At 43.0% G+C, this 17890-nt stretch overlaps 2 protein-coding genes across 2 annotated transcripts; both read left to right on the top strand.

The window, feature by feature from the left end:
• Window positions 1–284: 284 nt before the first annotated feature.
• Window positions 285–8495, top strand: LOC309438548 (cytosolic 5'-nucleotidase 1B-like). Its single transcript, XM_082050114.1, has 6 exons — window positions 285–529; window positions 606–773; window positions 3904–4033; window positions 4556–4678; window positions 5361–5545; window positions 6184–8495. The coding sequence occupies exons 1-6, from the start codon at window positions 413–415 to the stop codon at window positions 6520–6522; spliced, it is 1062 nt and encodes a 353-aa protein (XP_081906240.1). The 5' UTR covers window positions 285–412; the 3' UTR covers window positions 6523–8495.
• Window positions 8496–12102: 3607 nt separating this feature from the next.
• Window positions 12103–17493, top strand: RDH14 (retinol dehydrogenase 14). Its single transcript, XM_082050115.1, has 2 exons — window positions 12103–12497; window positions 15940–17493. Exons 1-2 carry the CDS (start codon window positions 12144–12146, stop codon window positions 16555–16557), a joined length of 972 nt encoding a protein of 323 aa, XP_081906241.1. The 5' UTR covers window positions 12103–12143; the 3' UTR covers window positions 16558–17493.
• The last annotated feature ends 397 nt before the right edge of the window (window positions 17494–17890 follow it).

The raw sequence follows: 17890 nt of genomic DNA, 5'->3' as shown, positions 1-17890 counted from the left end.
GGCAGAACCGCTCCACTTGGTGCCGGGTCAGGGCAGAACCGCTCCGCTCCGTGCCGGGGCAGGGCAGAACCGCTCCACTTGGTGCCGGGTCAGGGCAGAACCGCTCCGCTCCGTGCCGGGGCAGGGCAGAACCGCTCCGCTCCGTGCTGGGGCAGGGCAGAACCGCTCCGCTCGGTGCCGCTCCGCGCCGGGGGAGGGCAGGGCCGGGCCGGGTGGCCACGGGCGCGGCAGAGCGAACGGGAAGGCAGCGCCCGGTGACTTCCCCGTGCCCGACCGGGGCGGGGCGGGGGCAGGGGCGGCCGCTGCCACCGCTTCCCAGTTGCCCGCGGCGGCTCCGGCCGAGCCCGTTGCGCGTCAGTTGCCCGCTCTCAGCGCAGCCCCTTCCCCCGCCGCGTCCCCTGGCCCAGGCACCATGAGCGGCTCCGGCCCGGAGGCGACCCAGCCCGGCGACACCGCGGAGGAGGCCGAGCAGGACTGGGCGGCGGCCAAGGCTTTTTACGACAACCTCGTTTCCAAGAGACCCCGGCCGGTGAGTGCGGGCGGGCCGGGCTGGGGTGTGGGGGCTGGGGGCTGCCGGCCGGCGCTACTCTCCGCTCGCTCCGCAGCCCAAGCCCCAGCACGCCATCACCGTGGCCGTCTCTTCCCGAGCCCTCTTCGACCTGGTGGAGGAGCGGCGGATCTACGAAGAGCAAGGGGTGGAGAAGTACGTGGAGTACCAGCAGGACAACGAGAACGTCATCCTCAAGCCCGGACCGGCTTTCTACTTCGTCAAGGTACCCGGGCTGGGGCGAGCCCCGATGGGGGTGCGGCGGGGCGCGGAAGATGCTGCAAGGCCAAATATCGGGAAGAGGAGGAGCCCGGAGCCTCCTTAGGCGGAGACAGACCTGCCCCGGGTAAACGTTTTGACTTGTTCCCCCAGCGGGGAGCCCGGCATCATCTCCGCATCTCCCTGAGACGCCCCGGCCTTGCGGCCGCCCTTTCTCTCTCCCCCATCCCCTCCTCTCCCCCATCCTCTCCCTTCCCCTCTTCTCCCTCCCTCTCCCCTCCCGCCGGCACTAACGCTGAACGCCTGCGGGAGGTCACGTACCGCTCGCATCTCCGGGAGCGGAGTTTCACCCCCAGCATCCCGGGCTGGATCCCCGGGCTCTGCTCCACATCCGAGGTGAGGGCCAGGACCAACCTGCATGTGCTGCTGGACACGGGGAGCATGGAGCACCTTTCCTTTAAAGACTATTTTCAGTTAAGCTAGGCCCTCAAATTGTCTGAATTTTGTTGCAATCTTTTCCTCCCCCCCCAAAATCCAAAAGATCTTAGTTCCTCATTCCATCTTTATGTCTCACTTGTAATAGGACCACTATGATTAAAGACAGCGTTGATTCAATATTATTCAAATTACTTTATTCAGAAATGAACCTTTTTGTTTCTTTGTTTCTTTTTTTGGTCAGCCTTGCTTTTGTTGTCACCCTGGATAATTGTTCTTGAGGACCGGCAAAAGAAATAGACTCCCTAGCGGGGAGTCAGGGTTTAAACAGAGGTGAAATGGGATATTTTGCTTTCGTTGCACAAGAGAAATGGCCAAGGTAAACAGCCTCCAGCAGGGAAAGCAAGTGAAATTACCAAAAAATGAAAATATAAAAAAACAACTAAAAATACAGATGGTTTTGAGGAACACAGTTTTGAGTGCAACTGACTTGAAAAAATATCATCTACAGCATTCATTTTATGTCCATGGAGAATTTTTTGATAAGCTCTACCACAGCAATTTTAGAAAATGTATTAAATCATAATTAACAGTTATACTTGCTGACGGTAGATTTGTGGTGGAACACTTCTTTCAGTTTTTAGAAGTAGATTTTCATTGCTTCAGTTTTAGTTTCAGGAGGTTAAAACATTTTCAGCATGGCTGATCAAGTTTTGGAAATACATAGTGAAAAAATTACTTACGTCAATACCCATACTTTTCTAAGTATAACAGATAGCTGTTAATAATGTTAATAGCACAAGCAAATAAAGGTGTTTTTAGCATAAAGGCATTTTCATAAAATATTTCTTTGTACACTAGTGAGGCTACACTGACTAGCAAATTTTCTGCATCTTTTCTATCTGTAGCAGCTAGAGACAGCAGCCCTGCCTAGCACAGACAGTTTTCAAGAGATTTGTTGGAGTTCAGTGTCAAATTCACTTAGACTTTAAGCAAGATTTGACTGTTTGACTCCTCACACTTTGAAAATCAAAGCTGTTAACTATGTTCAGCTAAATGCACCTTGACCTCTGTTCCCTTCAAGTATGATATTTGCATTTGAATTCTTTATATTTGTAAAGAGATTCCTAAATTGCTTAATCATGGGAATCATTAGGCTAGAGAACTACAGGTTGGGTGATACTTTCTCCTTGGAGACAAGGCAAAAAGAAATAATATGGTTTTGTTTTGGGTTCCGTTGTTGAAATCTTTAGGACATTGACTTAAAAGTCTCATGCTTAGGAAAGTTAATCACAGGCCACGTTCTGCTTGGGTTGCAAAATGTACAGGCATTGGACAAAAAAAGTGTCATCCTCTCTTCCACTCACTCTTATTCTCTAAGACTTTAAGAAATTGTTAGTGCATTACAGTTCCCTGTTTCCCCAAAAATAAGACCTACCCTGAAAAATAAGCCCTAGCGTGATTGTTCAGGATTTTTGAGGATGCTTGAAATAAAAGTCCTACTCCAAAAATAAGCCTTAGTTACAGTTCGTTTTAAAAAACAATTTAAATAGTGTCCAGGAAACTATACACGTAAAAAAGTAATAAGTTTTTGAGCAAAAATTAATATAAGACCCTGTCTTATTTGGGGGAAAGAGTGTATTAGCAGAGAGTTACAAAGGGGTTGCGACCACATACTAAGATTTTTTCCTGGGCCTTATACCAGGCTCTCACTTAGAATTTTCCTAAGCCTAGCCCCAAATGACATAGCCATGCTTTTTAAAGTGAGATTCCCAGAATTTAATTATGAAATCTAGGTTTTTATTCTTAACAACTGCCCTGACTTTTTAAAGCATCTTAATGAAAATCAACCCATCTTGCATTCATTTGATGTTTCATTGTTCACCTTCACTGCCATAGTCTCAAGGAATTCCATTGAAGGTCTGAGATTCCAAAACAGAGGTCTGTCTATAAAACTAGAGCAAAAAGCAAGTCTTACTCCAAAGGGATAAGATTCTAAATAACATGAGAGAACAGATGGATAGAGAGAGAGATGAGCAGATGAAAGGTCAAGGAAACAAGAATGCCAAACTGTGTATGTAACATGTTGGCCCCGTTATCTTTAAAGAGATCTCCAGTGAATCAAAGTTAACTCATTCAATACTGCAATTAGCAATCACCCAGGTAATCGTGTTTCATAGGATATGATTTTGTACTCATTACTTAAGGACGGTCTTTGACTTTTGACCACCTGAACTGTGTCAGTAAATTTTTGCCTAAGTATGTGGACCAGATTTACACTGTTGCATGCAGAACAAGTAGTTGCATGTGTAAATTCCTTTACACCTTCTCCTTGATTTCATTAGAACAATTTTCAAGTGGATAAGAAACAGGAAAAAAAATAAAGATTAGTAGGGATTGTGATAATGTTCAGAAATGCATTGATTTATTCTGGATGTTCATGGTGTCCCAATAAAAAGGATTTCCATGATAAAGTCAAATTCTGTAACTCAGCAAAAGAAACTTACTTGCTTGCCTTCAAATGAACCCAGTCAAATGGTTACTGGGAGCAAAAGAGCAGAAAGGAGTAAAACAAGTTCAGCAAGTTAAACTATCAGGTATTTCACATTCTCCTTCAAGACAGTGCTATCACTAAACCTACAGTGATTAAGAACTGAGGCACATTCCACTTGTCTATTGACCTCCACCTTTTAAACCCACAGGCGCTGATGCATGTCAATGCCCGGCTTCTTGAGCTGTACCCTGATGATGAAGAACGATTCGATATTGTCCTGATGACTAACAACCATGCCCAAGTGGGAGTGAGACTTATAAACAGCATCAATCACTATGGTAAGGGAAGTACAATACTGCTTCCTAGAACTACCTGCTGTTACATAATAAAATGAATTAATTTTGCTTGTCCTGCTCTGACTTTGATAAAAGCAGCTTCTTTGATACTGACACCCATTCCTCAGAGGATGATATTTATTTTTGGGTGTCAGCATAAGTGAGATAGTGTTAAACAGAGTTTGGTCCAAAGTTCTAGATTTAACTTCTCACGTGGGAATCTTAATTTCTGAGAAAAAGTTCATAAACTTTTTATTTGTTTTGTATTTATGCCCCCTATACATATACATTCACAACAGTTATTCTGCTGTCTTAAAGGGATTTTGTGTTAAATTCTCAAAGAGGAAGGGTTGGTCAAACACTTTAGTCAGTTTAGGTTGTCTAACTTGTTGAAATTACAGTGAACATGTTTCTCTGTTTTAAATTTACTGTTAGCTGTAGGCTAGTATGCGTTTTTATGGGTTCCTTTTACAGGTTTGTAGTGTCAAGGCGGAGTCACACCTTGTTCTGCTGTTCTTACTTTAGGTTTAACAATTGAACGTTTCTGTATGACGGGAGGAAAAAGCCCTGTTGGTTACCTGAAGGCATATCTTACCAACTTGTACCTCTCCGCAGACTCTGAAAAAGTGCAAGAAGCTATAGAAGCAGGTTTGAATTAAGTTTTTGCTGTTATCTCTCTGTTGAGCTTGTTAAAAAATGAATGTATTGTGTGTCTTCCATGGAAAATAGTGCTGCTTCATCAAATGCAGAAAGTCATAAGATTGTGTGGCACAAACTTATAATTTATTTGTACTTAACCAAATAAAATCAGGCGATTTCTCTGTATTGTTCCCCTCTGACCCTTCAGCCTGCTGGTAATGACAACTTAATTACCCTCTACCTTTGTCCCACCTTGCTGTCTTGTCCCATGCTACAAGAAATGAACTCCCATACATATCTACTTACCTATATTCAACTTCTGTTCAAATAATCATTGCTTCCATACGACTTACAAAAATCATCTTCTGTGTTTTGTTAAAAAACAGTAAATAGCTTGACTCAGGAGCCTCCTTGGAATTTCCTGCTCTACCTCATTTACAGCTCACCTTGGAGACTGGTTTTGTATGTTCTTATGTGGAAGTGGAAGGAAGCACATGTAAGAGGTTATGTCAGTAGCACAGCTTCTGTGCATTTATGTTACAGAACAGCCATTACTAATTAGCTTTAGTGATCGTTTCTGCTCACCAGCTACAAAGGTCACCACCAATAAGTTGTTGGAACTGAACTGCTGACAGTTTAATGAATGACTTTGCAGGACATGCTAACTGAGGTTCTCTTGATCCATTTTCAGGCATTGCATCAGCTACGATGTTCTCTGCCAACAAAGATGTTGCTTACTCGGATACACAGTTGAGGGTGGCATTCGATGGGGATGCAGTTCTCTTTTCTGATGAATCAGAACAGATCGTCAAAGAGCAAGGATTAGATAGATTTTTTGAACATGAACAACTGAATGAAAATAAGCCTCTTGCACAGGTTTGTACTTCTTGAATCAGTAAGTTTTCAAAACATCTGATAATTTTCATTGCTGCTGTATTCCTCCAGTTTCCCCAGTATATATGTATTCTTCTTTGTGGAAACTGATTACACTATTTATTTCCTTTTCCAAGGATAATCTTAAAATCATGTTTGACATAAAAGAGCCCACCTTTGCAGTCCTTTCACCAGATCTCCCACTAAGTCTAATTCTAATATTGTCTTTAATCTAGAAGGAGTTCAGTAATGTCTATGTAATTAGGTCTCTCACAGGGTTTTGCACAGAAAATAAAAATTGCGCCTCGTAGTTCATAGTAGGAGTTATGTGTTTTTAAAGAACATTTTATCAAACACTATAGCAATAACTTTATATTGTATGAGATGTTGTAAGTCTTAGTGAGAATCAGTTTTCTGCTGATCATACCATGTAGGATTATGGTTTTACATATGTTTTTAATGATTTGTGAATTCCTAGTGAGGGTGCAGACCCATTTGGAAGCATTACACAGAGAATTCACTGAGCAGCATAGCATTAGGAAAAGAATCCTGTATGTCACTGGTAATCTGGAATAAAGCAAAAGCAAGATTTTGAGAGCCATGGACAAATACTAAATATGCTTCTGCTATTTCATACTCAGGGTCCTTTGAAAGGTTTTCTGGAAGACTTAGGGAAACTCCAGAAGAAGTTCTACGCAAAAAATGAACGATTAGATTGTCCTATAAGGACATACCTGGTCACAGCCAGAAGCGCGGCAAGCTCTGGAGCCAGAGTGCTGAAGACTCTTCGTAGCTGGGGTCTGGAGATCGATGAGGCCCTTTTCTTAGCAGGAGCTCCTAAAGGACCTATCCTGGTGAAAATCCGCCCTCACATTTTCTTTGATGACCAGATGTTTCACATCGAAGGAGCACAGAAATTAGGCACCATAGCTGCACATGTTCCCTATGGCGTTGCTCAGAAATACCACAAATCTGCGTGACTGGAGGGCCCCATTAATGATAATGTTCTTAGCCAGCCTTTAATATGCCAATAGTTACCTCTGAAAACCGCTGCATTTGTATATTGTAAGCACTATGTTTAAAGATTTCACTTCTGGCTGGAACAGCCTTTAAAGGAAATACTTTTAATATAGGTAAGTTTTTAATAGTTATTTTAATAGCATTCTTAAGCAGCTTAGGTTTCTTACCCGTCTGGATCTAACACTGTGGTTTTGATATTAAGAAAAGATTTGTATTGTTTTTATACCTTGAGACATATTTTGAGGGACAGAACAGTTATATTTTCTCTTAAAAGCTGTTGACGGGTTATTTATAACAAAAATCATGCTGCAATACTAGTCCTTCATGGTTATTTCTGAAATTACCAACAGCACAGTTTACATATAAATGTTTACCTCTTGGTGGTTTGCTTGTTAAATATGTGTTCAGTAGATCTGTTATCACAAGTTTTCAGCTTCCAGTGAAATGTTAGCTTATTTGATCTTGTGTTTACAGGAGCCCTTTATTTTTCTATATTGTTTTCCTATTCTAATAAAGCTGGCTTTACAGAACATTGTCATTTTTCTATGTAGAGGTTTTAGCATAATTTCAAATGCAGAGTTTGTATAATCAGTGTCTCTGTTTCTCTTGCCTCCTCTGGATATTTAGAGGCAGAAGTGACCACTTTCAGCCAAATCTGAGAGAGAGCTAGAGGTCTCAAAGACACTTATATCCCAACAGATTTCACCAAGTTGGACAGAAGTCAGAAATGCTGTGGGTGTCTTGACTGGGACAAAGACTGAAGCTTTAGAGCATAACTTTATATACCGGCAGAGGTTCTACCCTGAAATAATGCTGTTGATGGAATTACTGGTTTCTTAACTAGATTTACTTAGGATTTACAGCTGTTTTGTGATCTGCATGAACTGAGTTTGGCAACCTCTGATAGGTTTCCAGGGAACAGGTGTCTGTTGCAACATGAACTCATGTAAATTTACACCATAGATCTATTCTACCTCTTTTGTGCTAAGTTCCTGTGTCTTAGTGTCATCCATGTATCAGAGTGCATTCCAAATGACACAACTAACATCTGTCAGGTGGTGTTTGTTCTCTTTCTCTCCCTAGTGGAACAAGTGTTCTGTTTTATTTTTATTGTTGCTGTGTATTTATACCAGAAGAGACAAAGCTGAAAGAATGTGCTTTGCAGTGGAAGTAAAAGATGAAGGCTTGTGATGATCCGTGGTTCATGGGGGAATTCACTCCAGAATCTCACATTAGCCTCTCAGAAAGTTTAGTCTCTTCTGTCCAGATGAACTATCCTGCTATTGCAGAAAGCTTCATTGCATTTCTCTCCCAGAAACAAAAGCAATCTTAAATGTTGTGTGTCCAAGCCACAAACTTATCTGAAAACAAAGGCAAAAGCCTTGATCCTGCATGAAACTCAAATAGAGACCATCAGAAAGGTTTTTATGTGTTCACACCAGCATGTGTTGTTGATGGGATGCACTGCAGATATCTGGTGTACTTGGAATTTCCTGAAGGCTGAAGGCTTTGTGCCCAAAATGCATCACATTTCCCAGCTCATCCAGGAGGTGAGGAAGACATGAATAACTGAGGCCTGGTCATTGTCTGCCAGGATGGGATACAGTTACCTTGCCAAATGGAGATTATAAGAAATGTTATTAGCAGATGTTTTTATGTGAAAACTCAGAATCGGCAAGGGATCCAAGAATATTCTTTAGCTGTGCAATATAAATTGTGTGTGTACCTTTACCACAAAATCATCGCTGCAAATTTCAGGAATACTGGTCCTGCGTTTTTGAAGCAGAACATGGATCAGCTTTCCTCATCCATGTGCTGTTAGAGCTGTAGATGTTTGGTGCAGGAAAATATGCAGGATATATGCTGTGCACAGATTACTAGCACTTGACTCTCATTAAACATAGGAATTCAGGCTTGATACTGAAAAGTGCTAATGGGATCCTTGATCTGTGTGGGACTCCAAAGGTATCTCATGCCTGGCAGGCTAAGCATGTAAATCAGTGAATAAATTGAGAATGGAATCATCTGGTTTGTAACGTTTACCTTTATTTCAAATCAACCATCCACCTACTGGAAAAATTAAACCTACAGGCCAGGACATAGTTAGGAGCTTCCAGTTCTTATATCTTTTATGATCTGTACATGCATGGTACTTGAGGGCTACCTCTTGCAGTGTCATCCTGACAGCACTAAGGCATGCGTGAAGAGAAAAAAAGAGTTCACATATTAAATTTACATAGTAGAATTTACATTCTTAGTTATAGAATTCAAACTGACCTTAAAATCCAGAAGTTGATGCTAAGTCCCATAATCACTTCTCCTAAGTTAGCTCAGCAAAATGTCCTTAGATGTTTGTTCAGATTATACACTGTCTTTTAATTGTCAGGCAACTGTCCCAGGTTTTGGCGACCGCTTCTCTGTATATCTGGTAACACATTGGGTGAGTGGAACCTCATTCATTCATGCAAGTGCCTTCCAGACTAACCTGGATGTATGGGGGGACTCAGGCTTGCCAAGTAGTCTCTGCCTGTTAAAATTGTCTTCTGCTCTGAGGCACAGCTTGGCTAGTGGACCAAAATAATAATTTACAAGAAAATTCTCTGAAATGGGATGGGAGCTGAGGGGCTGTTTTCTATTTTTGTAGACATGGGACAGAATTTTCTTGTAATAGCATTCCAGTCCACAAAACAAACAAACAAGCAAACAATAATTAAACCCAACAAAAAACCATCTTGCTTCTCATGCTCATGAAGATTCCATTAGTTTATACCTTGGCACCTCATAACCCTAAGCCAGTCACTGTTACAACAAAATGCAACATTTTTCAATAGGGGAATAGAGAGGTGTTCTATGGTTCTGAGCTGTCCTGTCTATCAGCTTGTTTATAACACTAGAAGACAGACTTATGAAAAAGAAACTGTCATCTCAGCCAAAAGCTGATTGAATTCTGTGCAGAAACAGAACTTTGTCAGGCAAAGCCAGTCCGTGTTCCCTTAGCTTCCAGGTTCATGTGGCACACCACAGTGAAGAGTCCAGGTAAGACAAATGGTAATGTCTCCTACTGCTGCCAGTCCCCATGGACAAAAATGTTGGAAATAAGACCCTGAAGGTGACTTGCCTATTTTTTCTTTTATTTTTTTACAGGACAACATATCCTCAGAGTGTGTTGGATATCTCTCTCCAGCTACCAAGACATAATAAACCCATGTTCCCCAGTTCCTTCACATCTCCAAGACATCCTTTCAGTTTCCAGGCTACCATGTCATGCATAGTGAAACAATCATCTGGAGGAAACAAAATATTTCAGATGAAGATTTGGAGATGGTCATCATCACGTGTTCCAAAGTATCCTCCTGTGTTCCTGGACTGTGATCTATTCTAAGGACATGGGAATCAGAGGGCCTCTACATCCTGAGGAGGATTATCAGGCCTCCCTTGGGCTCCTCTGGCAGGCCCTGTAACCTGCACAGACACACGGTATTGTTGACCAGAACACACTGATTCCTTGAGTGCAACAGTGGGCAGTGAAGTAGCGAAGTAGGTTGATATCTTAGGAGAAATAATAACTTTCAGTTACCCTGCTCAGTGCTATCTGGGACCAGCAACATCTGAATGCATATGTCATCCCTGCCTAGATGAGCAGCTTCTGATCACCATCACCCATGGTGTCCTGTGCACAGTGCTCCTTGCACTGAAGGCTGGACTGACCACTGATGGACCCAGGCAGGATCCCCAAGGCAGCACCCTCTCCAACAAATTCAACAGTCTTCTGAAGTAGCAGATGTATCAGAGATGACTGCCATAGTCTCCACTGCCAGATGCTGAATAGTAGATTCTTTACCTCCCACCAGGAGGATTTCTTACAGGATGAATCTCTTCCTCTAACAGGGTATTTCTTGGTTCTCTTATTCTGTCATCTAGTGGGCAGTCACTGTCCCTTTCTCATGGTCATTGTCTGCAAGGTCATGAAGCAGAAGATGTGGGCATGGCTTCAACACCTCCCAAAGGTATGATTTACTATGAGCAGAGAATATGTAAGCACACCTCACACTGGTTATGGCTCTTACATCATGTTAAGGATGAGAAAAGCCATTTCTGTCACAAGCAGACATGATGATGTGGCCTGGTCAAAACACCCTTTGGAGCAGCCACTTTCTCAGAACATTTCATCAGCACAAAGGCCAGCTGGCATGGGAAAGTCCATGTGCATGCTAACTCTCCAGAACGTGACAGATGCTTCTAAACCACCCAGTGGGACCTCAGAAGCTGTGGGAGAGCCCTAACCAACCCCCAGCCTGGAGACAAAACTCTGCCATGGGCAGAAATGTGGCATTCCTGTGCCGGGAGCCTTCCCTGGCACTGCCACATCTACTGCTCCAGCCTCTGCATCTCAGGCTGAAGACACAAGGCAAATAAACTGAATGTGTCTTTTACAGAAGGATTTGATCTGCCATAAAACTCGAAGACTGGTAATGAAATATTATAGATGCCCTTAATGTCTGTTCTCCCTGTGATGGTGTCTTCTCAGTGAGATTGATAAATATTAATAAAATATTTTGGTCTAGCAAGCTAAACACTACTGGAAAATACTGCCAGGCCCTACAACTCAACCATGTCTATGTCATTAAATTGTTCTAATTGTCTTCTAATTCTACAGTCATCAGCACAGTGCCTGGTTTGGTTTTGGCTCAGGCCAGCTAGCTCTCTCCCAGATGATATCCATCCATGTCTCAGGAATCAGCACAGGATGAAAAGCCAAGAATCAGCTTGGACTTGTCAAGGTTTAACAGGTTCTTTTGCACCAGTTGCGTTAGCACCAAACAGCAGATCCTGATACCTTTAATTTAGCGGAGGGGACATTGCTGACGGTGCACGGGCCTTTGGGCCGATGGAGGGACGTGGTGCTGCTGGGACATCCTGCTGCATTTTATTTTTGAGCTGGGTAAGGAAGCAGCGTCCTCGCAGGGTAACTCTGCCCATGATGAGGACAAGAGGAAATGGCCTCAAGTTGCCCCAGGGAAGGTTTAAGTTGAGTATTAGGGAAAATTTCTTAATGGAAAGGGTTGTCAGGCATTGGAACAGGCTGCCCAGGGAAGTGGTGGAGCCACCATCCCTGGAGGGGTTTAAAAGCTTCATAGACGAGGTTCTTAGGGACATGGTTTAGTGCTAGCGTTAGGTTACGGTTGGATTCAATGATCTTATGGGTCTAGCCCAACTAAAATGATTCTGTGATTTTACAATACTGTATGATTCTGTAACTCTGTATGATTGTGTGTATGTATGTGTATGTATGTATGTAACTCTATGTGACTGCATTACATGCTTTGGGTCGCCCTCAGGACCTTGCTGGATCCGGGAAGGCCGCCGAGTCACCGCTGGACGTTTCAACCAGACCCTGCGCTCATTAACCGTCCCTCAGCGGCAGCCGCGTGAGCTCCTGCACTGGGGCAGCCGGGAACTACAATCCCCACAATGCCCCGCGGCGCATCTGGCCAATCCTAACGCTCCCCGACGCCGGCCGGCCGGCGGGCGACGAGGCGGGGGTGGCAACTCCGGGCGGAGCGCCGCTCGGCCCGGCGGGATGGCCGCGGCGGTGACGGCGTTGGCGCTGGGCGGGGGGCTCCTCCTGGCCGCCTGGCGCTGGCTGCGGGGCTCGGCCCGGGCCGCGGCCGGGCCCGGGGCTTCCATGCGGGGCAAGACGGTGATCATCACGGGGGCCAACAGCGGGCTGGGCCGCGCGGCGGCGGCCGAGCTGCTGCGGATGCGCGCCCGCGTCATCATGGGCTGCCGCGACCGGGCTCGGGCCGAGCGGGCGGCCAGCGAGATCCGGGCGGAGGTGGGCGAGCGGGCGGAGGGCGGCGGCGAGCTGGTGGTGCGGGAGCTGGACCTGGCCTCGCTCCGCTCCGTGCGCGCCTTCTGCCACCGCGTCCTGCAGGTACGGCCGGGACGGCTGCGGGCGCGAGGCTCGGCCCGCCGGGTGGCGACACGTTCCGGCGGCTTTAGGCCGCTCTGGGGTCACTGTGAGGGGACGCGGGTGCGGGAACCAGTGCCACCATTGTGGGGGGGAGCGGCGTCCTCGGGGCTCCGCGTTCACAGGCCTGCTCCCCGCGCTGGGGTGCGGGGTGTTGCTGAGCCCAGCGCAGGGGGTGAGAGGAGGGTGTGAGGAGACTGGCCGTGACTTAGCACATGGGAGAATAAAGTTCATACGAGTTCGGGCTATTCTAGTCCAAACTGTTGTAGTCCTTTTATGTTCTGAAAAGGAAGCACTTGTTTCTGTGTGAGGGAAATTATATGTCTTCCTTCCTCTCTTAATTAACTCGACATTAACCTGCCTTTGTTGCTTTAAGTTAATGCTGCAGCTCGGCCTTGTCCCCAGAGAAGTACAGGTTGACACGAGGGCCCTGCTCACAGCTCCAGCGGTCCCTCTTCCCCCTCCCCAGACTGTCCCCCCTGCATTTTGCATCTCTTGGCCCATGCTAGCTGAGTTTAGCAGGTAGACATTTTCAAATATATAAAGTTTCTGCAGATTTCCTGAAGATGTGAGTTTGACAGCAATACCGCTAGCTGACTTCAGCTGTTATTAGAGGCCAGAGAGCAGAGGGAGGCAGCGCTGGAGGTGTCGTTCCATTCCCATGAAAAGTGACAGTTGGGGCTCTCATCTCACCACATCTGGCTCCTCAAGCCGTGGGACACAGTCATGGGAAATCAGGCTTGGCAAGTTCTGCTGCTGCTCAGAGAACTGCTTGTTAAGTACCTGAAAGGTGCTCAGATGCTGTCATAAGAAAAAAAGAAAACAACAACAACAAAAGAAACAAATGAAACACACACACACAAAACAAACAAACAAACAAACATAAGAGTGACTTTATTGCATTAACTTTCCAGTAGCTTTTGTAAAATCTAAATGTCAGAAAAAAAGTGAAGTCCTAAGTTCCCCGGTGGGGCTCAATGTGATTATATACATTCCTGCCTGTAAATCCAGTGATAAGATCTAATCTTGCTGGGAAAATATGCATATACAAAGGGATATAAAACAGACAAACACCAGAAAAGTAAAATACTCTCCTGCTAAAATTTTATATTTCATAATACAAAATATCAAAAATTGAAAATTTTTTAGCCTGTCTATTGGTGAAGCCAATATAAGTACCTTTAAGTGAGGAATGGGTGAAGAAAAAGAGAGAGTGCATGCATCTGCAGAGTGCTGCTGACACCTGCATTTGAACTTTCATTTTTGTGACTTTAAAAATAATTCCAGAAGCAGCTCAATGACAAGGGGTATGAATTCAACTAATACTTCCAAGAGCTATTCCAAGAGCTAGTCTTCTCTAACATATGACTGCTTTTAGGAGCTGGCTGTTGGGGTTTTATTGTGGTTGGCTGATGTTTTGTTGTTTGGGTTTTGTTTTTTTTTTTTGTTTGTTTGTTTGAGATGAAGAGGACTTAGATACTGATAGGATGGGAAAATAATACATCCCCACAGTGTAACTTAAATTGTGGGAGCTTCTCTCTGCAGAACTACAAGTGATTACATCTTTCACTCCTTCATCTCACTGCAAAAGGTAGAAGACTTTGAGATGTCAGAGAGCTCCATGGGAAAATGGAGAAAATAGAAGTGGATTCCAGAAGCTGAAGGAATAGCAGTGCCCACCAAAGTAGTGTTTTGTGCTCTCTTGCACCTGGTTGTAGTAGCCGCCTGCTTGGCACTGATCACATTACTCTAGATTATAAGATGTAGGAGTCTCAGCAAATAGCACAAGTTGAGGTCTCGTTTCATGAATGGTTAAGTCTTGCAAAATAGTTAATACTCCAGTCAGGTGTTCTACTCTGAAGCAGAAAGTGTCACTTCAGTGAGCAGATCTACAGTCAGTGCTTCTTCAGTACTGCCCTTGTTTAGTGATAGGAACCATTATGTCCCTTTGGGTGAAGAGAAGTGAGTTTGATGCTCTTCAGATCATGCCTCAGGGACCCAATTATATGAAACACTGAGCAACCTCAAGTCCTGTGGAAATGAGTCCGAAGTTGAAGTACGTGATCGGATGCCAGCATCATTCACTGAGTGGCAAGTGCAGGTTGGGGTTTTGCTCTCTCTGTATCATTGCTGCTAATGGCAGTCAAATAAAAGGCAAATGGTACAAAATGCATTTTGAGGTTCTCTATTTTTATCATCAAAATGACTCCAAATGATCTCAGCTTGCCTTCTAGTCCCTGCATTTGCTTTAAAGAATTAACAGCAGAAAACCCTCCTGCTGCTTTTTCTTTAAAGTGAATACATTTGCTTCTGATTCATACAAGCATAAATTTCCTGCAATACTTTCACAGTCTTTTGTCAGAGGTGGGTGAAAGTGTTAAATGCAGAGTTTATTTAGGCAGCTGACTAGTCTGTGTTTTTTGAAAAATTCAGTGGTTTGAGTAAATTGGAGAACTCTTAATTTTTGAGTGGATACTGGATCATGAAGTGCATTATGTATATATGTATATTTAAATTATCCATGCCATCCTCTCTGTTAATTAGTTGTGTTTTCTGATTCTGTAGAGTGTAACATACCTCCTTAAGTCTTTGTCTTCTACCAACCTGAACCAGAATACTGATCCTTCAAATAGCATAAGCTGAACATGTCATAAATATGAAAAGTCTCAGTCCCATAGACACACTTTAGTTCTTGAGTAGACCTATTAAACTCAAATTCTTGTATGAAAACTCCTCAATTACGATTGTGAATGTTACTTTTCTGGGATGAGTTTTGCTCTGTAGTTCTCACCAAGCAGCACAATGATGTTTCAGAATTTTAAAATAAGATAATGTTTAAAATCATGAGAACACTGTTTTGCAAAGCTTTTCTTGATGTCATCCCAGTCTACGATGTAATGGTTTCTCCTCAACGTTGGGTTAGCTCTTTGAGCTATCACTTTTTTTTTCCATATTTGCATGTCTTTTGCGCAGTAGACCCCTTACCTATGGCCAAGGTTTGCTATAAATTAATGTGTCTGCTTTTGAAGTGCAATGAACAGGTTACTTTTCAGAGAAAACCAAAACACATCACAAAGGTAAATTGTCACTGAATTGCCATAGAAAAAGCTGCTCCTGGAGAAGCAGATGATTGTTTTCTCTGCCTGTGTTAAAAGTAGATACAGATCTGCTCTCATGTACCTGCATCCTACTGGGGTCATGTACTCAGTTTAGCGGTAGTTCAACTTACGGTTGTTTTGTTTTTTTGAGCAGTGCTTTAAGATAATATCAGGAAGTTACAAATCAGAAAGCTAGGAATGAAATTATTTCTTTCTAGCACTGGCCAATTAGAAATATTAAGCATAATAGTATGTTTTGTATGACAATTATAAAATGGAGTTGTTTTTTTTTTCTTTCCTATTTAAAGGAAGAACCAAGACTGGATGTTCTGATAAATAATGCAGGGATATTCCAGTGTCCATACATGAAGACAGAGGATGGTTTCGAGATGCAATTTGGTGTAAACCACTTGGGTCACTTCTTGCTCACCAACCTTCTTCTGGGCCTCCTCAAAAATTCTGCTCCAAGCAGGATTGTGGTAGTATCCTCAAAGCTTTACAAATATGGAGAGATCAACTTTGAAGATTTGAACAGTGAAATAAGTTACAATAAAAGCTTTTGTTACAGTCGGAGTAAACTGGCTAACATATTATTTGCAAGGGAGCTAGCTCGTCGGTTAGAAGGGACAGGAGTCACCGTCAATTCACTTCATCCTGGGATTGTCAGAACAAATCTAGGCAGATATGTGAATATTCCTTTGCTGGCAAAGCCCCTATTCAACTTGGTGTCATGGGCTTTCTTCAAAACACCTCTGGAAGGAGCCAAGACTTCTATTTATTTGGCTTCTTCTCCTGATGTCGAAGGCGTGTCGGGAAAATATTTTGGGGACTGCAAAGAGGAGGAACTTCTGCCCAAAGCCATGGATGACTTGGTTGCGAGAAAGTTGTGGGATATCAGTGAAGTGATGGTTGGTTTATTGAAATAAGTGCCAGGGGGTATCTGCTAGAAGAATGCAGATAACTATGCAATACGTATTTGCAACAGTGTAATTCTCACTTTAAATTCTGTGGGAATGCAGATTACTTTGCTCAGTAATTATTAAATAGAGTGATTTATGCTGGAACTCTGTTTTGAAATAATGGACAATCTTTAATAGACACAGGCATTTTAAAAGTCTGAAATAGAGCTTGAGGGTGTGAATATAATTTCTGGTTAAATCTGCTTGGAAACTCATGTTTTACAAACAAAAATGAAACAAAACTGTGTTTTACAATATATATGCATATTTGTCATGTTCCACTACTTGTAGTCAGACTGGATAGTTCAGGGTACTGATGGTGAAACACTTCTCCTGTAAAAAGGTTTTGGAAATAGTTCCTAATAATAATAACAGGATTGTTGTCCTTTTTGAGCCATCACAATGAAAAATGGAATAAAAAGTTTTACTGATGTCTTACACTGTAATTGTTTAGGCTTCCAAGTGCTGTTCAAAAGCACGTTGTCAGCCCTGTGGTTTAGTGAACAAAACTTGAGCCGTATACAGTTTAACTGTGAAGCACAAAGCCAACTATTAATATTTGAAGTGATGTTGCTGCTGTTCAGTGAGTATACACACTTGGTTGTGCAAGCTGTATATTGATGTTCATGTATGCCAAACTTGCTTTTTCTTGATATGCTGACACCTTGGGTTTCATTAAAAGTGTAGTTGACAGAAGTGTTATTATGGTCTTGATAGGGCTTTGCATGTCACAAATTGCCTGCATACGAAGTTCACAAGACCTCAACCAGATTAGTCCGAAGAGAATATGCTTTTCAGTGTGTGCTTGGCTTGACCGATGGCACTTTAACTCAGCAATGAGATTAAATAAATCTGTCTAATACAGTTTACTGAATATTCTTTAATAAAAATATTTTAAAAACACTGCTCATTCTTTCATTGTGGAAGATATGACAGAAAACAGCAGTCTTGACACAGTAGCCTTGTTTCAAAGCAGGAGATTTGCCTGTATTGGTTTAGGGACCCTGTCATGTAGGGTTGGTGGAAATAAAATGGGCATCCGAATAAATGCATGGGTATTACATGAAGCTGTACTGATTTATTCTTTTAAAATTCATATATCTAATGGGTGCATATTGACATGACTTCTTGTTTTGTTCTACTGTAATAAAGTGTTCTAGCAGTTGAGATATACAGGGTAAGTATGGAAGAATGATTTAGAGTGATCTGTTTAAATTTACTCAAGGGAAGGAATATCAATAATAAATGGGGAAGGAATATCAATAATAAATGATGTATTCAGTAGATCCTTATTACCTGC

The sequence above is a fragment of the Streptopelia decaocto genome (assembly GCF_964273445.1).
Source record: "Streptopelia decaocto genome assembly, chromosome: 3".
NCBI classification, from domain to species: domain Eukaryota; kingdom Metazoa; phylum Chordata; class Aves; order Columbiformes; family Columbidae; genus Streptopelia; species Streptopelia decaocto.
This window is presented reverse-complemented; position numbering and strand designations above follow the sequence as displayed.